Source organism: Stenella coeruleoalba (genome assembly GCF_951394435.1).
Source record: "Stenella coeruleoalba genome assembly, chromosome: 13".
NCBI lineage: Eukaryota > Metazoa > Chordata > Mammalia > Artiodactyla > Delphinidae > Stenella > Stenella coeruleoalba.
This window is the reverse complement of record NC_137159.1, coordinates 32,298,554-32,323,868: the sequence shown is the minus strand read 5'-3', so window position 1 is coordinate 32,323,868 and position 25,315 is coordinate 32,298,554. Positions and strand designations below refer to the sequence as shown.

The 25,315-nt window shown below is 45.0% G+C and overlaps 1 protein-coding gene across 2 annotated transcripts in view; it reads left to right on the top strand.

Moving 5' to 3' along the window:
• ARHGAP25 (Rho GTPase activating protein 25) overlaps positions 1-20,305 on the top strand; it is an 87,802-nt gene extending 67,497 nt beyond the window's left edge. For both annotated transcript variants that reach the window (XM_079940817.1, XM_079940818.1), the window contains 6 exons: positions 4,916-5,048; positions 9,035-9,108; positions 11,213-11,334; positions 12,149-12,345; positions 15,175-15,698; positions 18,492-20,305. In XM_079940817.1, coding sequence (XP_079796943.1) covers positions 4,916-5,048; positions 9,035-9,108; positions 11,213-11,334; positions 12,149-12,345; positions 15,175-15,698; positions 18,492-18,699 — 1,258 coding nt within the window. In that variant the 3' untranslated portion in view covers positions 18,700-20,305. The remainder of the gene's footprint in view (positions 1-4,915; positions 5,049-9,034; positions 9,109-11,212; positions 11,335-12,148; positions 12,346-15,174; positions 15,699-18,491) is intronic.
• Positions 20,306-25,315: the final 5,010 nt, after the last annotated feature.

Sequence of the window (25,315 nt, the reverse complement as noted above, 5' to 3'; positions counted from 1 at the left end):
TGAGAGATGATGGAACTAGAACTGGGGCCTTGCAGGGCGGTCAAGAGGTGTTTAGGATATGGTGGGAGGGGAAGGGTGGACCAACGGAGCAAGATGGGACTTAGCTCAAGGCATGCACTTCGGAGCGGATGAGGGGTGGAGAATTGCTGAGCTGCCTGTACTTACTCTGGGTGGTGGATAAGGCACCATGTCCCTATCCAAGGGCTCCCTGGTCTTCCTCAGCTTTCCAGAAACGGCCAGAGCCAGGACTTCTTGTTAACTTGGGCGACCACAGTTCCGTGCAACTCTGAACTTGGTTCTGAACCCTTTGGGAGGGGGTGCATACCGACATCTTGGCGTTCTCCCAATCTCCTCTGTGGAGGTTGCCCAGTCCTGTTTGGGGCATTCCAGACGCAATGACATTTCTTCCACCATCCCCCTCCCGCCCCTGCTGCTGCAGCCACCCTGCCAAGGTTTCCTTCTCTGCCCTGCTCAGCAGGTACGACCGCCACCCGACATTGTATACTTTCTGTCTGTTGTGCAATATTTGCCCCAGTTGCCTGCACGCGCTTGTCCTGCTGGCAAGAAGGAACCACTCTTGTTTCCAAATCGGCAGCCCATAAAACAGGATTCATTGAGACGGGCCTGAACTCTTCCAGTTTCCAAAGGCTGAAATCCCCCCAAGAGCTTATTTACGATAGAGGACTCGGGCTGATTCTGGGAAAATCGTGAACAGCTAAGTGTGATGCTGTGTGGAACGTCTCACCCTCCCTCTCCCTCAGCTCCCACTCCAGTCACCAACGATGCCCACCCTCCCTCGGAAGCATCGCCGAGACCCGTCTGCTGCTCTCCATTCTCAAAGCCACTGTCTTAGTTTGGATCACCATATGTCTGTCTTTGCTGCCCTTGGCATGCAATAGGTTAATTTATCAAGGTGCTGTATTGTATCAGGAAAGCAACAGGTGAAGATGTTACTGGAACTAGAGCAGGTTAGGGGCATCAAATTTACAGAGCTTTCAGCAGGACCATAAATCACATTTCATTATCAGGCACCTATTCAATCAAGTTCACTACCTTTATATTCACTTTTCTTTTTATGGTTTTAACTAGCTTTATGTTGATCAAAAAATACAGGTGGGTTGTTGCGAAGGCAATGAGAACAGTCAGCCAGGAGGACTAGAGGTGATGGTGGGGATTGCCGAACACCTGCCCAAGCCTTGAGCTTCTGCATCTGTAAAGTCAGCCTGGGTGGTAGACTTGGAGTCTTTGATTCTGTGAAATATTTGGGGCTGGAGGGAAGAGAGTTACCACACCTTGTCATGATAGCTCCACCCTCTAGAACTGAGGGAAAGAGTTTACACATCCAGTAATAGGAAGGATGGCCTCTGGCTCTTTGGAGTCCTCCCAGGGATGACTCTCGTGTCCACGTGACCCGTGTGGGTGCTCACCTAGATCCTCTACACGGGTCATGTATGCAGTTCCACCAGAGATCCCCGAAATTGCCTCGCTAGAATGAAGAAAAACAAAGGCGCTCTTACTAGGTAGATTCTACTGGATGTATTTGGTGCTCATTAAACATATAAACAGTATGGGATGGATATCCATCTACTGGGATGGATACTGCCAATACACAATACACTTCCCGTACCTATATTTCTGTGAGAAAATGACATACATGCCACATTATAAGGTCAGTGCTACAAGGGAAGAGTAGGCGGACCACCTGAGAGGCCCTGGCTGATCTCTGACGGGTCAGGCATTGAACTCAGAAGTTCATATAACCTCATATAGGGATGTTCAATTAGGTTGGAGGAAAAGCAGACTCAGGAAAAATCATGCTGGAAACTTAGATTATAAGCATGACATCTGATCCAGCTCTGTTACAATGGGGGCACAAACATTAAACCAAAAATGTAAAGACATAACTGTAGAATTTCCATTGTGTTAAATGCCAAAAAATGAAAAATAGATGGTATGAATACCATCTATTTTTCATTTCATTCCATTTTTTCATCATTTTTCATTTCAACAGGAGGCTTTTGACATGGTCTGCTGGATTTAGAATGCCCCCCCCCCAAAATGACACTTATGCTGAGACAATAAACAAGCGTGAGGACTTAGCCCCAGACCAAGCAGCATCATCTTCCCCTGGCAAAATGAATTGCGAAGTTTTCTGTGGTTTGCAATATTCTATGATGACTTAGATGGCTAACTGTGTTTTCTGATGATAATTTTGAAGTATCATTCCTATATGTGTGGTTACACCCCCTTTCTCTTTTCTAATGTTGGCTATTAGTTTCTCCTGATTGAACTATCTATAAAGTTTGTCTTTTTTTATTGCTGTTTCTCTTCAAAAGTTTCTGGCTCTTGATGTATCATCTATACTGTTTTTCTCATTTCCAATTCTTGGTTTTCCATACTTGTTCTGTGGGTATGTTTTGAGTGTCGGGGGCTGTGCCAGTGATGGACAGTGCATTGGAGAATGGAGTTGAGGAGCCAAGAGGCCAGAAAGGGGCTGGCAGAGTCCTAGCAAAAGACCGTGGCCTTCTGGAAAAGGACAGGGAGTGAGGCCTAGAGGGATTGCTGGGACATTAGCCGAGTGGGATTAGAGGATGTGGGGTGAGGAAGAGACTTCAATCGAACCTGAGACCCTGGACTCTGATGAAGCCCACCGGGTGGACTGTGATGCAGAAGATTTGGGACAAAGGAGATTTTAGGACTTAGGAGAATGCTGCTCCTGCAAAGTGTCAGCTGGCTGCTGTCCTACCATTTTCTGGGGAACTTCTCCTGCCTTTTGACGAGAGGGCTTTGCCAAGGTATTTTTAGGCAGTGACTCAGCAGGGAAGGCTTTTCCAGAATCCCCACCTTAAGTGAATGGTCTCCACCCCCGATTTCCTGAGGGCAGCAGTGGAGCAGAGGCAGGGCTCTGTGCCAGCTCAAGTTCTCCTTTGGAGGCAGAGTTCACAGGCTGCAAAGTGGGGAACCTTTCCAGAAGACAGTTCCAACCACTGGCTGTCAAAAACCAAAAAGAAAACATTTACATGAAACGTCAAGATAGAGAGCTCCACAGTCAAGCCTTGATGTTCTGGTTTCTGAGGCCTCAGATGCCTGCCTTCTTCTCCTGCGCAACTCCACCCCTCCCGGCTCTCCTCCAGGATGTGATCCCACCCAGCCCAGCCGCTTCTATGTCCCCATTGCTGAAGCCCAAGAGCCACTCAGATCAGCTGGACCTCTTGCCCCATCACAGCTTTTCAAAATACTACTGGGAGTGTCTCTTACAGATACCAGTTTTTCTTTTTCTTTCTTTCTTTTTTTATTGAAGTATAGTTGATTTACAAAGTTTCAGGTGTATAGCAAAGTGATTAATTTATATAAATATGTGTGTGTGTATATATATATATATATATATATATATATATATGTATTCCTTTTCAGATTCTTTTCCATTGTAGGCTATTACAAGATATTGACTATTGTTCCCTGTGCTATACAGTAGGTCTTTGTTGTTTAGCTATTTTATATATAGTATTGTGCATCTGTTAATCCCAAATTCCCATTTATCCCTCCACCCCCCTTTCCTCCTTGGTAACCATGTTTGTTTTCTATGTCTGTGAGTCTATTTCTGTTTTGTTAGTAAGTTCATTTGTATCAAATTTTTTTAAGGTTCCACATATAAGTGATATCGTATGATATTTGTCTTTCTCTGTCTGACTTACTTTACTTAGTATGATCATCTCTAGGTCTATCCATGTTGCTGCAAATGGCATTATTTCACTCTTTTTTATGGCTGAGTAATATTCCACTGTGTATACATACCACATCTTCTTTATCCATTCATCTGTCGATGGACATTTAGGTTGCTTCCATGTCTTCGTTATTGTAAATAGTGCTGCTATGAACATTGGGGTGCATGACCAGTTTTTCTTGATATGGAATAAATATTTTTCACTAATGAGTTTCAAGTATATGGTATATTCAGACTCATTTTCTCTTATAGAGCTGCGGAATAAACACAATAGCTCCATAAACCAGGGATCAGCAGACTTTTCTTAAAGGGCCACATATGAAATATTTAGGCTTTGCAGACCAGACAGTCTCTGCTGCAGCTACTCAACTCTGTTCTTATACCAGAATTCAGCCAAAGACAATACAAAAATGCATGAGCATGGCTATGTTCCTATAACACTTTATTTATGGATGCTGAAATTCAAATTCCACATGATTTTCACGTGCCATGAAATATTCTCCTTTTGAGTTTTTTCCCCAACCATTTGAAAATGTTAGATCCATTCTTAGCTCACAGGCTGTACAAATAAAGGTGATGGGCCAGGCTTGGCTGGTAACATGTATATGACTTGGTAACATTTGAGTCTGCATAGCTCTGTCACTCCATGAGGACAGGGATCTTGTGTGTCCCTCAGGTTCAGTGCTGAAACCCCAGTGCCTGACATAGTGTCTTGCACCTAGTAGGTTCTCTCAACACATTGGTTGAATAAATGATTGTGTGAATATGTGAATGAATCCCAGACCTACTTTAAGCTCTCTGATAGACTAAAGAGATCAATGGGTCATAGCTATAAGGAGTTACCACATGAAAAACTAGAGACTAAGTAGAGAATGCTCAATTGTACTAAGTGACTTGGAGAAAGAAGAAAGCAATGAAGACTAGAATAGTTTAACAGGCTTATTGGAAGAGTAGACCTTAAACTTATCTTTGAGGCAGTTAGGTAGAAGAGATAAAGGAAAAGGTCTTGGGGGTTATTATTCCAGAAGGGGGAGTTGCAAAAATATTTTGGTCAGATACATCTTTATCAGACTCTACTCCTCTGCAAAATTTCTTTTTGGAAGCTGGGATCTTATTCAGTGGATCACCAAGGGGGAGGTGAGGAGAGTTCTGGAGTTTTGTTTTCAAAAAACATTGTTTGTTTTTTTCCAGAGATACAGATGTGCACACGGTAGCCTCCCTGCTGAAGCTCTACCTCCGAGACCTCCCAGAGCCAGTAGTCCCCTGGAGCCAGTATGAGGGTTTCCTGCTCTGTGGGCAGCTCATGAATGCAGATGAGGGAAAGGTTTGTATCTCAATAGAGTTAGTTGTCCTGCTTCAGAAGGTGAGGGTTACTGAACACTATTCTGGTAGGCAAGCAACAGTGGGTCAAGGGTGAACCCCATAACTTTTGGTGAGATACTTTGTCAAACTGGAACTCTCAGCAACAAAAGTCCAATGAATCCAATCATGGTGACAGCCTTTATGGGATGTTGCACTCCAACAAATTACTGGACTATCATTAAATACCCCGAAGTCACTCTAAAATTAGTAAGAGAATGAGGATGCTTCTGAGAAGGGTTTCAAGCAATATGGCCTTGCTAAGACCCGCTGGGACAAAAAGACAGACTGACCCACCTGGAGGGCAGGTGAGAGGTCCAAATGTTCTAGATCTGTGATGACCATGCGTGTCACGCATGGGTATACAAGAAACACATGTGCCAGGGAGAGGAAGGACAGAGCTTTTCTTGGTTCCTTTCAGCTGCAGCTGCCTGTAGGGTCTGCAGTCCCCATCTGCAGCATCATGTAGCTCCTCATCAGCAGGAATTTTGATCCTTATGTAAATTGTTTCCTTAAAGCCCTTATAGTCAACATGTTAAAAAAACTAACCAACCAGTAAGAGGAAATCTGACTGACAATAAGCTAGCCAACCAGCAAAAGAAAACCTGACTGACAACAATAAAACCATTATGGTTTTTAACCAAGATTTGCAAAACTAAATGGCCCATGAATGCATTTGTTACGCAGCTAATAAAGGGGTCTAACTGCCCATTTGGGGGAGGTTAGTGTTTAGCACTACTATGTTAAAAGTTCTCTCTGGCAAAGTGGTGCACAGAAAAACTTGCAATGAATTTCACTTTGATTTTGCCATTTAGCAAATGATGCATCTTCTGTGAGACTCAATTTATTTACTTAGCCCAAGAGAACTTTCTACAATGATGGAACTCTTACCTAACTGCGCTGTCCAATGTAGTAACCACTAGTTATACGTGGCCACTAGGCACTTGAAATGTGGCTGGCACAACTGAGGAGCCAAATTTCTAATTTTATTTTATTTTATAATAGTCACATGTGTCAAGTTGCTGTTGTATTAGACGGCACAAACTTAGACACATTTCATAATATCAGGATTGTTTTGGGGACCATGGGATATGTGTCACAAGTGAGTGACATTTTAAAATGATTGATTCAAGGGGATGTTTAGTCTCTGCTCTACTTCAGAATTTATTATATAGTATGCTCCCAGAAAAAGTATATATATACACACATACACACACATATGTGTGTGTATATATATATGTGTGTGTGTATATATATATATATGTATATATATATATATAAAATCATTGAAGAGATAGTGCCCTAGCCCTGGAAGAAAATACAGCTGTGAGAACTTCCATCCTGATTCAGAGGGAGGAGACGCACAAATTAAGTAGATCCTGGTACAAGAAAAAAGGTGGTTTTATATTTTAGCATGAGGAAAGAAAGAGCACAATAAGGATGCAACTAGTACACTATAGCCTTTGTAGCTATTTCCCAACACAAAAATTAGGTTGCATGATCTGATTTTAGGATATTTTGTGTATGATTTATGAATTTTGGGGGGGTTAAAATAGGATATGGAAAGTCTTAATTTATACAGGCATATCAGCTCACCTTTGCAAAAGTAATACAATTTTATGGAATAAGGTTTAAAAGTTGGCTAAAAGATGAATGCTTCAGGTGATGTCTTGCCCCACAGCTTCAGGGAAAGGAAAGGAGGTCCGTGGATGCAGTTCTGACAAGCAAACTCCCACCCCTGAACTTCCTTGATTTAGATCTGCTTCTCCCAACTTTTCTCGATCTCAACATATTTGAGAGTTTCTAATCCATGGTAACACAGATCTGGACAGGGTGAGGGATCACAGCCTCTCTCATGGGTGAAAACGTGGCAGAGGCAATCACTGGGAGGCGTGAGTCTAAAGCAACCTTTGCAAAGAATTTACTTGACTAAACTGAAGAGGAGGGAATCAGTGTGAAGCAGGCATTCTAGATCCAGTGGGGCTTCACCAAGTCACTGCATGCAGGCCGACACGCCATAGGGTGCATTTTCTCCTGGAGGAGCTGCTCAGGTTTGAGGAGAGCCTGTGTGTCTCATGTGCACTGGTGCACTTTCACACTCATGATGTTGTAGATGGTGACTGCAGACACTATAGGCACTGCGAGCAAAAAGAACAAAGAAAATTCACTGTCCTTCCTCTTCCTGGCACTTGCATTCCTTGTAGGGCTGTCTCTAACATTCAGTGTCATCATGAAGCTATAACCTTCGGACCTCTCACCTGCCTTCCAGCTTGGTCAGCTGTCCCTGGGTTCTAGCAGCTCCCAGCAAAACCATATCGCATGAAACCTCAGTTCTCAGAAACATCCTCCTTTTCACAATACTTTTAAAGTGACTTGGGGGGCATTTGGTTCTGGTCAAATTCTTTATTGGAGAGTTACAGCTCAAGCATTTATTAAGCAAACAGTTATTGGGAGTATGGTTATCAAATAGTTCTTGCCTTAGAGTAGCTCTGAGGCAGGGAGGAGGACATAATCGCAGATGAATAAAAAAATACAAGGTACAAAAAAACAGTGAACCTCTCCAGGCTATTCTTGCAACTTCCTGTGGATTTATAGTGATTTCAAAATTAGAAGTTTTATAAAAATAAACAAATGGGACCTAATGAAACTTAAAAGCTTTTGCACAGCAAAGGAAACCATAAACAAGACGAAAAGACAACCCTCAGAATGGGAGAAAATATTTGCAAATGAAGAAACTGACAGAGGATTAATATCCAAAATATACAAGCAGCTCATGCAGCTCAATATCAATAAAAGAAACAACCCAATCCAAAAATGGGCAGAAGACCTAAATAGACATTTCTCCAAAGAAGACATACGGATTGCCAACAAACACATGAAAGGATGCTCAACATCACTAATCATTAGAGAAATGCAAATCAAAACTACAATGAGATATCATCTCACACCAGTCAGAATGGCCATCATCAAAAAATCTGGAAACAATAAATGCTGGAGAGGGTGTGGAGAAAAGGGAACCCTCTTGCACTGTTGGTGGGAATGTACATTGATACAGCCACTATGGAGAACAGTATGGAGGTTCCTTAAAAAACTAAAAATAGAGCTACCAAACGACCCAGCAATCCCACTACTAGGCACATACCCTGAGAAAAGCATAATTCAAAAAGGGTCATGTACCAAAATGTTCATTGCAGCTCTATTTCCAATAGCCAGGACATAGAAGCAACCTAAGGGTCCATCGACAGATGAATGGATAAAGAAGATGTGGCACATATATACAGTGGAATATTACTCAACCATAAAAAGAAACAATATTGAGTTATTTGTAGTGAGGTGGATGGACCTAGAGACTGTCATACAGAGTGAAGTAAGTCAGAAAGAGAAAAACAAATACCGTATGCTATCACATATATATGGAATCTAAAAAAAAACAAACAAAAATTGGCTCTGAAGAACCTAGGGGCAGGACAGGAATAAAGACGCAGACATAGAGAATGGACTTGAGGACACAGGGAGGGGGAAGGGTAAGCTGGGACGAAGTGAGAGAGTGGCGTAGACATATATAAACTACCAAACGTTAGGTAGATAGCTAGTGGGAAGCAGCCCCATAGCACAGAGAGATCAGCCCGATGCTTTGTGACCCACTAGAAGGGTGGGATAGGGAGGGTGGGAGGGAGGGAGACGCAAGAGGGAAGAGATATGAGGATATATGTATATGTATAGCTGATTCACTTTGTTATACAGCAGAAACTAACACACCATTGTAAAGCAATTACACTCCAATAAAGATGTTAAAACACACACACACACACACACACACACACACACAACTATGGGAACAGGAGTGACTGCCAAAGTGTTGCTTCTGCAGAGATACACCAGTTATGCTCCAGGGTCCCATTGCTGGCAAGTGAGCAGGCTCTTCTACTGGCATTAAAAATCTCTTCCCAGGCTCAGCAGGAGTTGATGAAGCAGCTCTCCATCCTTCCTCGAGACAACTATAGCCTCCTGAGCTACATCTGCAGGTAAGAGGCACCTGGTATCAGTTCCATAACTTTCAGCCACACCAGAATGAATTCCCCAGTTAGAGGAGGAAAGAGTAACTCTGTGAACTTAAGAGATTCTGTTCCAAACCTCTGGAAGGTCAACTCTATTCACATAGCACTGAGGTAGTTTCCTGTGTCCCCAAGACAATTGAAAGGATCCCGGAAAACTAATCAGCATAAAAAAGAAACATGCTTCCTTCTTCAAGCCTGCCCCAGTGCTGCCCAGAGTCCTGGGACAGGCATTAGAACCCAGAATCCTTATAATATTTCTACAATTATCTCCCATCTTCCTGTCTCTGGACCATAACTTAGCACCCCAGAGACATTCATCCCAGGCCACCTTTCTTAATTCCCTTGCTGAGGACGGACCTGCTATGTGCTGTCTCTGTGGCAACACATAGCATGTGGATTGACCCAGATCTGGCTGAGTTGGGAGCCTGGATCTCCATGTCAGACGTAGCTGAAAGTTATCTTTATTTTTTTTTAATTTATTTATTTAATTTATTTATTTTTGGCTGCTTTAGGTCTTTGTTGCTGTACGTGGGCTTTCTCTAGTTGCGGTACGCGGGCTTCTCATTACTGTGGCTTCTCTTGCTGTGGAGCACAGGCTCTAGGCGCATGGGCTTCAGTAGTTGTGGCTCGTGGGCTCTAGAGCACAGGCTCAGTAGTTGTGGTGCACGGGCTTAGTTGCTCTGCAGCATGTGGGATCTTCCCGGACCAGGGCTCAAACCTGTGTGCCCTGCCTTGGTAGGCGGATTCTTAACCACTGTGTCACCAGGGAAGCCCTACTTTTATTTTTTTTATATAATTTTTTGTAGTTTCCAGATGATAAAAGAGTTACATGCTTGATACGGAAACTAGGAGAATATGAAATACTGTAAATAAATGAAAATTTCCCCGAATCCCCTCACCCCGAAAAAGTCACTGTTAATATTTGAGTGTGTTTCCTTCTGAATGTTTTTGTCTCTGTGATAGATGATCACATGCATCAATATAAATATAGGGAAACAATTTTTTTTTTTTTTTTTTTTTGCGGTACGCGGGCCTCTCACTGTTGTGGTCTCTCCAGTTGTGGAGCACAGGCTCCGGATGTGCAGGCTCAGTGGCCATGGCTCACGGGCCCAGCCGCTCTGCAGCATGTGGGATCTTCCCGGACCGGGGCACGAACCCGTGTCCCCTGCATCAGCAGGCGGACTCTCAACCACTGCGCCACCAGGGAAGCCCTATAGGGAAACAATTTTTATACCAAATTAGAAATATATTTTTAATAAAATATATATACATATATGCTTGTATCCTGCTTCTTTTGGCTAAATGTATTGTGAGCATTCTCCTATGTCACAAAGTAGGATTATACATGACTCCGTAATATTCCATAATGTTTCCTTATTTGGACACCCCTCCCCTGCCACTTATTTGATAATTTCTCTGTATTTGGAATTTTATGTTGCTTCGGCCGATCCACTTAAAAATGGTTTTGAGAGACAATATTTAGAAGTGTTTTTTTCTGATCTTTTCAGGTTTTTAAAATAGTGAATCTGAGAGCTTCATTCCTCAAATAGGTAGGATTACAGCAAAAATTCAGTGTTAGTTTTTGAGCACTTGCTGAGAATTTGAGACGCTTGGTGTTGTAACCTGAGGATGAGAGCAGGGAGGCACCATGAATTCCCATGTCTGAGATCTTCCCACGATGAAGTTTTCTTCTCCGGAGACTCTGCTGGGATAGGTGCTGAGAGCCTGGGAGAGAAGCCTGTAAAGTCAGGACCAGGGAGAGTCAAACACCCATTTCAGTCCTCTTGTCTCCTCTTAGCTCCCTGAACTGGACCCTGCCTCCTGCTGATGTGACTCCTCACCCACCCCTGGCCCCAGTGCCACCATCAGCAGCTGGGTTGCGTGTGTCTCTTCTTCCTTGATCTTGACTCTTTCAGGGGGAAGCTAAATCCTTGTAGTCAGAGCAGACTGGTCCCATTCCTGGGACCAGAAGTAGAGTTGAGACCCACCTCTGGGATCCTGTGGGTACCTGGAAGTGCTTCCTTGTGGCAACTTCCTATTTCCTACTCTGGGATTTCCTGGTTGCCCACAGGTTTCTCCATGAAATCCAGCTGAACTGTGGCGTTAACAAGATGAGTGTGGACAATCTGGCTACTGTGATTGGTGTGAATCTCATCAGGTCGAAGGTCGAAGACCCTGCTGTGATCATGAGAGGTACGCTGGTCCTGTGGTGAATGTAGGGGCAGAGGAAGTAAAGACAGTGACATTGCTACCAAATTGCTCTGCAATTTGCCAAGCATTTTCCGTTGATCATCTTGTCTGAGTTGTAAAATAGCCCTGTGAAATAAGCAGGCAGGAATTATGTTCATTTTCCAGGTCACAGCAGAGCAGAGAGGTTAGAGATTTACCAATCATCACACAGTACGATAGGCTAGCACGAGAACAGTTAGTTAGTGTTTCTTAGTCTTTTAGTACTTTTAAACATCCTTAGCCAGAGAGAGCAAACAAGTGTGATTTTATAAGACAACTCCCAAAGAGGTTACTTGTTAAGCTGCGCTGAAGAGACTTCTGAGGTAGTGTCTTGGTTCAGTGAACAAGAGTCCTGACACAGAGTACTGATGTCTGCCATGGTTTGGGGGAGGCAGTATGCCTGGTATGCGTCCTCTATGCATGCAATAAGAAATCAGATGTCATATTGAGGGTCACATCAAGAGAGAAAGATGTATTCATTTTCTTTCCTGTCGTATTGCCTATAACCTGATCAAAGACTGATCCAGAGGACTGTTGGCCGAAAATAACCCTCTTTCACCCCACTGCCATATTTCTTCTTCTGTCCCATCCCATTCACCACAATCTCCTACCCCAAGCAATTAAGAAGGATCCTGTGAGGAGCAAATGAGGTCCTTTGGGGCCATGTGGTTTTAGAGTCAAGTTTAGAGACAGACATCTCATGGGTGGAGAACCTTGAGGACCACCTGCCCTCTGCCCCATAGTCCAGCACTACAAATCTCTTTCTTCTTTCTTTCAGGGACTCCTCAAATCCAAAGAGTGATGACCATGATGATCAGAGACCATGAAATCCTCTTTCCCAAATCCAAGGATGCACCCTTGTCACCCCCTGCCCCCAAAAATGACCCCAAGAAACCTCCAGTGGCGCGAAGCTCTGTGGGCTGGGATGCCACTGAGGACCCTCCAATTTCTAGGACAGACAGCGTCAGTAACATGGTAAGGTGCAGAGAGCCTTCCTCCTTCCATCCGACTCTTCCTTCAGTCCAGGTCATTCCATGTAAGAGCTGCTCTGGAGTGGCGATTTAGGGAGTCCTGGGTGATGCTGTGGCAGTGGGCACAGCTGATATAGACCCATTTGAATGAATCTTGAAAGCCTGGCCTCTTTCAAAATCTAGTTTCTAGTTGGTATCCTGGAGGTGGGATTGGTGACATGTGTGCCCATCCCCCAGTGACTAAGCAATGGGAGTCCTCACTAAAGCCCACTCTAAACCCTTTTAAGCTCAGTCCAGGGAATTTCGATGGGGAAACTACATATCGCAGTGTTAATGTTCTAGTGAGAGTTGTTGAAAATTCCGGGTGAAAGTCCAGAGAGAACGGTTTCCTGCTAAGCCATGAAACGTGATTCCTTTCTCAGAGTATGTGATGTGTTTGTGTAATATTTCTCATTCCCTGATAAGCTGTCTCAGCAATGTCAACCCCCTCATTTGTACTGAAGGGTTGGGGCTCACGTTCACAATGTCAAAAAACTCTGCAGACTCTGAAATTTAGACTATTTAGGCCAATAATTTACAAAGCTCAAATATTTTAACGTATTTATAGAGGCAAATATTTTTTAAAAGAACGTGTGAACTTTATATAGCAGCTTAATTCTTTATGTGTGGTCAAGGAATGAATGTAAAATTTCCAGTTTGCCAGGGAATGTCAGTTGCCTACTGTTAATCCCGAGGATGATTAAGAATGTATTGGAGGGCTTCCCTGGTGGTGCAGTGGTTGGGAGTCCGCCTGCCGATGCAGGGGACACGGGTTCGTGCCCCAGTCCGGGAAGATCCCACATGCCGTGGAGCAGCTGGGCCCGTGAGCCATGGCCACTGAGCCTGCACGTCCGGAGCCTGTGCTCCGCAACGGGAGAGGCCACGACAGTGAGAGGCCTGCATACTGAAAAAAAAAAAAAAAAGAATGTATTGGAAAAAAGATGGTGGTAGTTGTGATTTTTCTTGGGTGATGCCTGCCTGGACACAGTGCATTTACTAATACTCTAAAATCAAATTAATATTTAGAAATGTTTATACGTCATATAATGAAATCATCCTAGACATCCTTGAGAGTAGCCAGTGTTGTACTCATTTGACAGGTTTCTTTATTTATTGTAACGGTACGGGCAGCAATGGACAGGCAGTGTGCTGGGAACCTTAAATAGATCACATCTGGAGTCCTCACCGTTACTTTGTAGGGCAGAATTTATCATCCACATTTTATAGATGAGGCACTGAGGCTCAGGGAGGTTGACCAGCTGTCCCAAGATGACAGCAGTAGAATGGTAGAGTGGGACTTAGATCTAGTTTGCACCTCAGGACCCAGGTCCTTCTGATTCCAGGTGGGGTTGCCAAAGCAGGTGATGAGCTAGAAGCATCAGACAGACAGCTTGAGACCTGATTCTCTCATTTTAGGGCTCAATCTTTTTAATTTAATCTAAAAATATATACGCATCACTCAAGAAAGTCAAAACAAAAGAGATATGTTTAGAACTCCTGCTCCCTCTGCTGTCTTCACCCACTTTATTTTTCCCTGCCTTTATCAGTTTCTTTTTTATCCTTCCAGTGTTCCTTTATGCAAATATAAGCAGATATGAGTGTAAATTGTTATTTACCTCCCTTTTTACACAAAGCATAACATGCTCACTCTCTCCCTCTCCACACACACACACACACACACACACACACACTATTGTGTATCTTGAATTTTTCTGTTTAACAGATACCCTGGAGACCTTTCCATGTCAATACATAGGCAGTACCTCATACAACCTCAAGTTTCTGGCAGATGTATGGTGTTCCATCCCGTGCATGTACCGTGATCTACTCAGCCAACCTCTATAGATGAACAGGTTTCTTTTACTCCTTTGTACTACAAGCAAGGAGGCAATGAATAACCTTGACCATACTTCATTTTGTGCTCAGGCAAATGTATTTCTGGGATAAATTCCCAGAAGTATGATTGCTGAGTCAGAGGGTAAATAGATTTGTCATAGGTAATTTTGATTAAAATTGTTAAACAGTGGTTGTACCATTTTGCACTTCCACCAGCAATGCATGAAATAACCTATTTCCCTATAGTTTCGCCAGCAGAGTGTGTTGTCAGATTTTGGAGGATTGCCCATCTGTTAGATGAGAACTAATATTTCAGTAATTTTCATTTCAGTTTGAGTTTTTCCTGTTATAAGAGTGTTCAAACATTTTTTTATGTTGCATTTTTCCTCCATGAAATCTCTGATCTTGCTCTTTGCCCATATTTATATTAGTCTTTTTCTTCTCAATTTTTATGAACTTTATGCATTACGGAGAGTAGCCTGTTGTCTGTGATATACATTGCAAATATGTTTGTCAGTTTGTCATTTCTTCTTTGATTTAGCATGTGGTGGTTTCTTTGTTTTATTTTTAATTTTGTGGGTCATGGAAACACATGTGGGTTGAATTTATCAAATTATTCTTATATGGCTTCTGTATTTGGGCCATAGTTAGAAAAGCCCCCCTCCCCCCCATTCTAAGGTTATAAAAGAATCCTAGTTTAGGGCCCCTTACCACAAGCAAACCATTGATTTTAGTCAGCAGTTTACCTCTAGAGCATGAGTTCCTTCAAGTATAATATCCTTTTGGAAAAATGCCACACAGATAATCAACTAATGTGACAAATTAGGAGATTGTCTTCTAATTGAGTTTCATAGGTGTGTGGCCAGGAGATACTTTCTTTCAAGTCTCTAATCCTTATCTTGGGAACGTGACACGTGTGGGAAAAACCCATGTAACATCCGTGGTCACTTTCTTCTAGGCCAGCGACTCAGATGCAACCAGCCCCACTGGACAACGGCCAAGTGATGGGTGTCTGGAAGACAAAGCATCCAGGGAAAAGCCAGGAGATTGGAAGCTGCAGTCACGAAAAAGGACTCAGACGCTCCCTAACCGGAAATGCTTCTTGACATCAGCTTTGCAAGGTGCCAACAGCTGCAAAGCAGAGATCTTTAAAAATGAGTTCTGGTCTTCTTCGGAGGGGAAGGCAGGGGACGGGCACAGGAGAACGATGTCTCAAGGTGTGCCACAGTTTCTCGACTCCCAGCGGACTTCCACCTACGATAACGTCCCCACGCAGCCGGGGTCCCCTGGGGATGAAGCCGGTACACTATCATCCCAGGCCTGTGACTCCAAGAGTGATGCTCTTGCCAGCTTAAACTCTGAAACCGGGCCTGGGAGAAATAACTCTGGAGAAGAGGAACTTGAATCTTTGCAGAGGATGGTCCAGAAGCTGCGAAAGGAAATAGAAACACAGAAGCAAATGTATGAGGAACAGATTGAAAAGTAAGTCAAAAGTAAGAGGGCCCTGGGCAGCCACTCGCCTTCCATCTTAAAAGCAATAGGGATTGTTCTCCTCTGCCAGAGAAGTGACATTATAAAACTTCAGTTACAGAAGACGCTATCTACAGCAGTTGGACCTAATGAGGAACAGGGCAAAGGCATTGAGGAGATGACTAAATTAGTGAAAACTCTAAGCTTTACCTTACATTCATGAAAAGTTAAATATGTAGCTTAAGTAGTTTAATCAACTGTTTCCAAACAGTGGTTGTTTAAGCATCAACATGTCTTAATGAATTAAGAGAAATTTTTAAAATTTTCATATTAATGTCATTCATCAACTCTGCAAACATTTATTGAGCATCTACTACATGCCAGGCACCATCTCAGCTGTTAGAGAATAGCACTGAACAAAACACACAAAAGCCCTTTTGCTTATAGAGCTTTCCTTCTAGTGGAGACAGACAGAGAATACAAACAGATAATTTAAACATATGCTATGTTAGATGGTGGAAAATGCTAGGGAGAGAAATAAAGCAGGGCAGGGGGTTGGGGAGCTCAGGAAGGGGGTTCCAGTGTTACATAGGGTGGTTGGGGAAGGCCTCACTGAGAAGGTGACACTCGAGCAAAGGCCTGAAGGAGGGGAGGGAACTAGTGAGGTCCACGTGGGAGGGATTGGGGTGGGTTTGGGGGAGAGCAGGCAAGGCAGAGAGAACCGAAGTGCAGAGGCTATGGGAAGGGAGGGGTCTGGCGTGTTCATGCAGAGGAAGAGCGGTGGTTGGTGGCAGCAGGGGAGTGACTGAGGGGAGAGGGCAGAGAATGCAGAGGGCCTGGTCAGCCACCTGAAAGCGTAAGTGAGGCAGAGCTTCTGGGCACCCCTGACCTGACTGAGGCTTCACTGGGTCAGGATCACTAACTCTCCACGATCTCCGACTGCAGGGGGTGAACGGAAGCGAGGCCAGTGACATGGCCATTGCCACCATTTCACACAAATCTCTAAGATGCTCAGACATGATTTGCTCACTTGAGTAGATAAACTACTTCCTTGAAATCTTTTTCACACCGCTGATTTTTCCTGAGAAGAAACCTCAATCCAGATTTGCCTAAAGTCACGCTAATCAAAAGTTAGTGAAATGTGAACCTAGTGGGGTTTTCGAACGACGGGTACTTTTCAGTCCCTAGAGACTCAGGTACATGAAAGAAAGACTTTGGTTAGCCTGATCCTTTGTTCCCTGCAGAGGGCCGCCCATCTAGAACAACACATCAGTTCTTGTCTAAGAACCTGAAATCAGCTGTTTATAGACTCTGAGACTTGGGCGACATCTTGGCAGTGACCAAGGCAGCCCCAGAGCAGACACTGAGCCCCAGTTTCTAGCACGGGGGTCTTTGACAGGGTGGGGAAGAACTAGCTGCCCTTGAGGTGGCCGCTCCTCCTGAAGGGAACAAAGTCTTCTGAATCCACTGTCAGGGGAGCCTCCCATTCCATTCCCGGGAGAGGAAGGAGAATTAACATTCTACAGTGCCTGCTCTAAGCTTCATGCTTCAGACACAGCTTCTCATAGAATCCCCTCAGTTATCCCGTGAAATAGGTAATACCCCCATTTTACAGAAGAAATGGCAGTTTAGGAAGTATAAAAAGGTTGCACAGCTCGTCATTGGTGGGGCTGGGATTCAAACTCGGGTCAGCCAATCTCCCAAACCCACTCAGATTCTACCTCTCCACTGGAGTCAGTGGTCAAGATCTAGCATGGTGTCTCTTTTGAGGTTTCCCCCCCAAAACAAGAAAGATATGGAGACCTCAGAGAAGAAAACTAAATTTGTAATGGGTGGAATTCCAGAGGAATGAGACTAATTTGGCTTTAAGAAGAAACAGGCAGGGGCAAGCAGGGCTCTGAAGAGAGGCCATTGCCTGCAAAATGGACCAAGGCCCTTGAAGATAGAAGCCAGAGATGGGCTCAAACAGGAGCTCAAGTCTCCGTATAAAAATGAGCAGGCCATTGGGTAACAGGGAAGCTGCATCTCACAAAGAAATTCTGAAGCCACTTTCCAATCATAGTCTCCTCATAGGCCTGAAATTCCCTCCTTTGGCTCAAAAATGTCATATGTACTCTCATTCCCAAGGGTTAATTCAGCACAGCCTGGAGGGAGAGAAATGGGCACCTGAGGCTAGACTAGGATTTTGGCCAGTAACAGTGAAAATCCTGCGAATTCAGGAATCCAACAGATCCTTCACTTGGAGTGGGATTCAGAAGCAAGGGTGGGACTGGCAGGACAGTTGCTCCCAAGGGGCAGCTCCCCCAGATTCTCCAAATCTCGGTCCCCAGGAGCCTTCATAAGAGAAGGCTCTGGTCCGTGCTCTGCAATGAAGCAGGATGAGAAAGCATGCATGTGCACACAGGTGCCGAGAATCTGGAATCTGGATGGGGTTCAGCAGTCAGTCAACCTTGCAACTGAGCAGGACAGATGCAAGGCGCTGTGGGGCTGTAAATATTAGAGGTGGTCTCTTCATTCAAAGACTTTATTGTGTGGTGGGAGATACAAAACACAAAACGGCATGAAAAACAACACAAGAGATGTCATGATATGGATGACAAATGACAAAAATGGGGACAGGCTCTGGGAATTCAGGTTTACTGGGAAGTCCTCCTGTCGGGGGTGGGACATAACTAGGAAGTACAGGTTGGAGATGGGTCTTGGGATGTGGAAGGTTAAGTGGACAGAGGGGGTTGAGGGCAAGGCTGAAGAGAAAGTCTAGAGGTCACACCCCATCCTTTCATTCTTTTCTTTCCTTCCTCGTAGCCTTGAAAAGGAAAATTACGATGTGTGGGCTAAGGTGGTGAGGCTCAGTGAAGAACTGGAGAAGGAGAAGAAGAAGTCTGCAGCCTTGGAAATCAGCCTCCGCAACGTGGAGCGCTCCCGGGAGGATGTGGAGAGGAGGAACAAGGCCTTGGAAGAGGACGTCAAGGAATTTGTCAAATCGATGAAGGAGCCCAAGACCGATGCTTGAGCGTCCCAGGAGCACCACAGAGACAGCCTGCAGAGACCTAGCAATGCTCCCTTTCTCGCTGCTAGCTGATGACCAGGAAGCGATATTCCTCCCTAAGAAGGAGAGGACATTTTGGGGGGGAAAACATCACATTTCCCAGTAGATAAATCAGTGGAGTTTGCAGGAGGATAAGCGTGAGCAGGGACTTGTGTGGACATCTCCGAGCCCCGGGGCTGTATTCAAAGGGATTGCATTATCCCACTGTGGTCTCAGGCCGAGTGAAGTGGCACCTCCCATGGCTGAATAGCTGTGTCCAATGGAGACTCTGCTGCAGGCCACATCCCAGGACCCAGGCAACGGGCTGACCCCAACAGAGGCTGCGCTGACGAGTTGGTTCTTTGTTTCCTGTGTGGGACATTTCACCTAGTCAGATGGCCTCCGGGTGTCTCTGAGACACAGGGGCCAAACATGATATTCAGCTTTTGATTTCTCAGCCGTGGTGGGCTGTGGTTTGAAGGGCTGCACCTACTGAAGCCGGGACCCCATTCTGCCACCCGTCCCCCCGCCATGACGCACATTCTCCAGGGCTGCAAACTCAAAATTAGTATTAGGCAAAGACAAAACAAGCAGTAAACTGGATTCAGGAAAGCAATTAGAAAATTAGATTCAAATTTAAAAAAAGCAGAGCTCTTGGCAATCCATACAACACCATTATGAGAGTAAAAGTCTCCCCTGCCTGGGGAAAGATGTGCCGCTCTCTGGGCACATGGCTTGATGAGCAGGTCACGGGCTGCATTCCAATCCCACTTGCCTTTCAGGGGCCACGGCTGCATAGGGCAGGCCCACTATGATACAGCTTCCTTAGATGCTAGTTGGGTGTTTAGATAGTAACAGTCATCCTCCTGCATTAAGCCACCCTGGCCAAGGCCCCTGGTGAGGCCCCAGGCCTTGGTACATAGGATGGTGGAGTCTTTCGTGGTTTTTGTCATTGTTCTAGTTAGGTGGTCTCCAGGCTCTTTTGACCATGTACCCCATCAATAGAAAATATTTGAGCATACATTCCTCAATATAGGTATATTTATTTATTTATAAATTATACACACGTACTACTGTATTGCTATATCATAAAACATACACAGGACAAAAACTGAATCATGATGAGATAAAAACAAATATAAGTAGATATTCTCAAATGTGCTTTTAGCTCTGGAAACTCCTGGCCCAATTTCCCAGCAGGTATTACCTGTACTAATGTTACATAGTTCATCCCATTACTCCCATAATTTTCTTGAACTCTTGAAACCACGTGGCTGAATTAGTGGTTTGGAATCTCTGGTTACCACAGTGAGAGTTTAGCCTTCTGCAGCATCTGTGTCTCCTCCCTTATTCCTTTCTCTCCCTTCGTTTTCTACCTTTTTCTCCTCCTCTCTGTGCTTTCTTCACTCTAGTTATTCCCCACTGCCTGTGGCCGTGACATATTACTCACAGAGTGAAAGGGATGGACAGGGGGTCGGTGTTTCTCAGTCCTGCTACCCAGACCCTGCTCCGCCCACCTCCAGCCCCCCAAGGACCAGACTGACAGAGGGCAAGGATGACCCCTAGAGCTCCTCGTAGAGACTTGCTTACAGCAGACTGGGGGCGGGGAGACTGATTTGGAACATCGTTAAGTAAAGCAATAAAATATTTGATTTCCTGAGTTGATTTGTTTTTCAGTTACAGAGTAGCAAACATAGAAACACTTCCTGAACACCTAATGTCCACTGATGAGTGTCTGTAATTCTGCCAGACGTGTGCCATGTTCTCCCATGGGTTCCTGGCACGGACCCTTTGAATGCTAACAGACTTGAGTATGGAAGTAGCCGGCTTCACAGTTCCAAAGGGAACATTTGTTTGAAGTAGCAAAGAGGAAGCCCTGAAGCCTGTTTTCTTGGGGGTCCACGTTATAGGACCTTGCTGGGTCTCAGGCTGGGTGGAAGGCCCATGTTTGAATCCCAGGCCCCTCCTGGTCAGGTGATACCTCTCATTCCACACCTTTTGCCAGAACTGCAAGATCACAGAGCGGCAGGTCCAGCATCAGAAGACAGAAAGTCAAGTCTTCACAATCGAGAGGGGACCTGGCTTGCCTAAACTGCTCCTGTGCCACCCTCCATATGAGGAGAACACAAGAAAGAGTTTCTCCAGGACCCCAGGCCGTCGTGAGTCCAAGGAAGGGCCAGGGAAGAAGATCTGGGGTCTGAGGCCACTGTCCTCAATGCCCCAAAAGACCACCTATGCTATGCATGGCAACGTAGCTCCAGGCCTTACCTGGACCTGGGAGCCAATTTCTGGAAGGCAGAGCCAGACTGACGTATGTCACCGGTACTCTCTTGGACCCAGGAGCTCCCACTGTTACTTTCAAAGCCCTGCCATGGGCAGGATCTACTGAATCTGCCTTTTTCCAGCCACCCACTCCTTCGCCGTCCCCTCTCTTCTACCGGCACAGGTGCTGAGAACTCCAAAAGGTCTGCAATATGCATGTTCAAACCCCTTGCCCTCTTCCCACCAACATTCTGCATGTCCTCACAGCCTCGAGCATGACACGTTAGGGCATTTTCTCCTAAGCGTGAGGCACATCTGATGGTTTTCCATACGTGTGTGCACTGGGTAGGACACTTTGTATTAGGGGATTGGCTGGGATGAATCCTGTCTACATCCGCTTGGACGACTCTAACGAAATCCCACGGACGGGGTGGTAGCTATTTGCCACAGCTCTGGAGGCTGGAGGCTGAGATCAAGGTAGGTGAGGCTCCTTTTCTGGGTGGCAGGCTTCTGGTTGTATCCACACATGGCAGAAGGGGGTAGGGAGCTCTGTCGGGCCTATTTTGTAGGATATTAATCCCATTCGTGAGGGCTCTACCCTTATGACTCACCTCCCAAAGGCCACATCTCCTAATACCATCCCTTTTGGGGGTTAGGATTTCTACATGTGAATTTTTCTGGGGGGTGGGGTGACAAACAGACCAGAGCAAATCTTTTCCAGTGAATCTTGGTCAGTCTGAGGCCTGGAGAGATGGAATGTGACGTCACTAGTACAGAGTTTGCTGCCGAGGATGCAAACAATAGACGTTTTGTTGTTGTTGTTTTGATCAATTGTTTAAGTCCTGCTCAGAGGCCCATCCTCTCAGGAAGCATGGAGCAGGGGACTTCAAAGCAGCCCAAGGCTCTCGAGAAGCGGGGGAAGAGATGAGCACGGCACAGTAGCTGATGGCTGGGCTCCCAGCTCAAGACAGGAGGGGATGTGTGTGCACTGACATCATGTAAACTTCCACATTCCATCCCTTCCTCTGCAGATACCATCAGGCTGTGTGCTGGCCCGGGAGCAGAGAGATCACTTAGAGGCTAGTCCTGCCATTCATGTGGGCTGGCTTCACGAGAATGGCATGTAATCTTTCATCCTGCAGGAGAAGCCTGGGTGAAGGGAGGCCCCAAGGATGGAGATTCAGCTGTTGCTCAAGGCTGGCCTTTGGTCAGCAAAAGAGAGCTGCCGAGTGACTTCAGACAAAGAGTGAGCAGAGAGTACCAACAAGGATGTGCAACGCCAGCCTCTCTTTCCTCTGATGCCTGGAAACTATCTTAGGATCCTAGAACAGCACTGGAAGGCACCCTTGAACTTGTCTAATCTAACCTGTTCATTTAATGGATAATGAAACCGAGACTCAGAGACAAGTGAATTGCCGGTGTTTATGCAGCAATGAGGAAGAGGATTAAAGGGCTCCTCTGATCCACTGTGCAGGGATTCTTGGCTTCTGTCCAAAAGTTCTCTCCCCCAGTTTCACAACCATGCTGTGAAGCTCATTGAACACCAGTCGCTAAGTGCTTCCAGAACATAGAGCTGGGCTCAACTCTTGGTCGCAACAAGACCCACCTCATATGATGCCAGTTTCCACTTCCTCTGCATTACCAGTGCTGTCCTGAGACAGTGGTTCTCAGACTTGGCCTCACAGTAGAACCTCCTTAAGGATTTGATGCTCAGATCCCACCCCATATCAACTGAATCAGAATCTTAGTGGTGGGACCTGGGAATTTTCTTTTCTTAAAAAAACTTTCCAGTTAAGTCTAATATGCAGACAGGATTGTTAAACATGGTTCTAAAACTGCTAAGTTTGGCTCAAGTCATGACTAATGATAATATTAAATCTACCTGCTCCCCTTTCCCATCTCCAGTCAACACAACGGTTGATTGGAGGATACTCTCTGTCCTCCCTTCTTGTTGGTTTATCATGTGTTCACTCATTTAGGATAAGAGATGCCTACAAGATAGAAAATGGATTTAGGATATGAACCCATTTTTTAGATGGGGAAAACTGAGCCTGAAGATGTTACCAAAGAATTTCAGTATAACAGTAGTTTAGTTATTGAAGAAGTCCCAGGAGTTTGATACTTCCTTAATACCTGGAGATACACTCAACTTATACTTTAAGGGTTGACATAGGCCAAGGAGATAAGCACTTCATGGCTTGATTTACAGAGTCGTGAGAACAACTCTGATTAAAACCATCTCCCTTTCAGACTCATAGTAGATTGAGAAATCTCTACCAGGAGCCTTTGGGATATTAACCACAAATGTGACATTCCTGGGAGACACCCATGAAGCTTGCGTTAATCATTAGTACCATCTTTATACCATGTAGTTATCTGATTCCTAGCAGAGAGCTGTGTAATTAGAACGGGAGCCTGGTGGGGTCAGTTGTGCTGTGGGTGGTGAGGTGGATGGAGTGTGAGACTTCACCACGGAATAGTGAAGTGGGGGACGCTGGTCACCTGAGAGCACAGGGTGTACAATCTGAGATGGGTGAAGAGGTAGGGACTTAAAAGGGGACAGGGGGACTCAGGTAGCAGGACGGAGAGCTCATTTGCTCTCAAACAAAGCTGACAACTGATCAAAGTTGGCACTTTGACCACCTTTTCTGCTCCCTTCTCCCCTTTACAGATTGGTGTCCTCCCAGCCTGCAAGGCCCATCATGTTCAGACATCATCCTGGATCCTTGATTGTTGTCATCATCATCATCGACCTCATAACAGGAACTACCATTAATAAGGAACAAATACCATATATTCTCTGTGCCAAGGATTTTGTACACGTCATCTCCTTTAAATCTTAAATCGACTCTTGGATTAAATGCTACTCTACCAATTTTACAGATGACAAAATTGAGGTTTCCATGTAGCAGAGCTGGGAACTGACACAAGTCTGTCCAATTTGCCCAATGCTATGGCCCTCATGTAGAGGAGTGCAACATAGAAAATTATCTCTTAAGTAATGATAGATTAAAATAAAATTTCCAAGAACGTTCCAAGTTTTTTAAGGAGAGAAGACAGGTGTGGGTCCAGGAAAAAAAATCACTAATTTCGCCTTTTCTGACTCAGCATCAATGTGGAGAAATATCTGCAGGCAGATGCCTCCCCACAACCCCAGATCTCACCCCACCTGCTTGCCCTGAGGATGGATGGAGGCCACACATCACCTGGTCTTTGCCTGGAGTCAGTTCAGGGTCCCATGTCATCGGCTCCACACTTAAAAGATCTCTTGGGAATAACTCTGGGACTGGGGTCTCCTAAGAGCCTCTGGTTCTACTGTGCTAAGTAGTCAGTCTCTCTACTCTGAACTTTCTCACTTATTCTCAACCCTCTTTTCCATTTATTTAGAAAACACTTTTCTCTTCCCAGAAGCCTAGAAGGGCCCTCAGTGGGCATGCTGGATGCTTTTGAAGGATGTACTGCCAATGAGATCGTTGGGAGAGAGAAAAACCTCCCCCTGTTCCACGTGGAGGCGGATGTGGTGGCAGGGGTGGGGACACAGGGTCACGCGTTCCCCATCCTTTCCTCGTCTTAAGATGTGTCATAAGTTAAATATATGCTCTGCCCTGTGGAACCTTAGCTAAAACAGACCATTCTGGCTGGAAGCTTGCAGCTTCTGAGCAGAAGACACCGGACAGTCTTCAGTCTGTTTCACGTGGTCTGTTTCCTAAATACTCCTGGTAGATCAGCGAGCAGAGGAAATGTCGCCATATGAACTGCTCTAAAAATAAGGCTCATCTAATGATGCGTTTACCCACACCTGCCCTCTGCTTCTTGCTTTTTATCATTACTGCCTTTCGGCTAGGATGCAAAGCCCTAATTTCCCTTAGAAGCTGTCCTGGGGCTGCCACCAAACACGTTCATCGGGAACTTGAACTTGATCACCAGGAAGCAGGTGGTCTGGATTAGATATAGTGTTTATTTTAGGACCGGATATTACCTTCAACGAAAAAACAACCCCAATCAGAAAAAGCCAATACCCTGTTCTGCAACTGAGCTTACTCACCTGCGGAAATGCTGGTCCTTAAACAAAACTAATACCCTCAGAATCCAGCTATCGCCTTCAAGATTCTCATGCAGGATTTCATGGTATTGGACCCAATTGTGTGCACATCGGTTGTTTGGTTTGCCCTTCGTAATACTCACTTAGTCTTTGACAGACATTATTGTGTGTCTTCCTTGCTGTTCTGAGAGTAGTGGAATCTGTGCCCCAAAGAATTTGAGAATGACTGAAAAAATAAAATACATGAAAATCATATGGCATCTAGAATTTTCCATTCCTGATGGTTTATCTCTACAC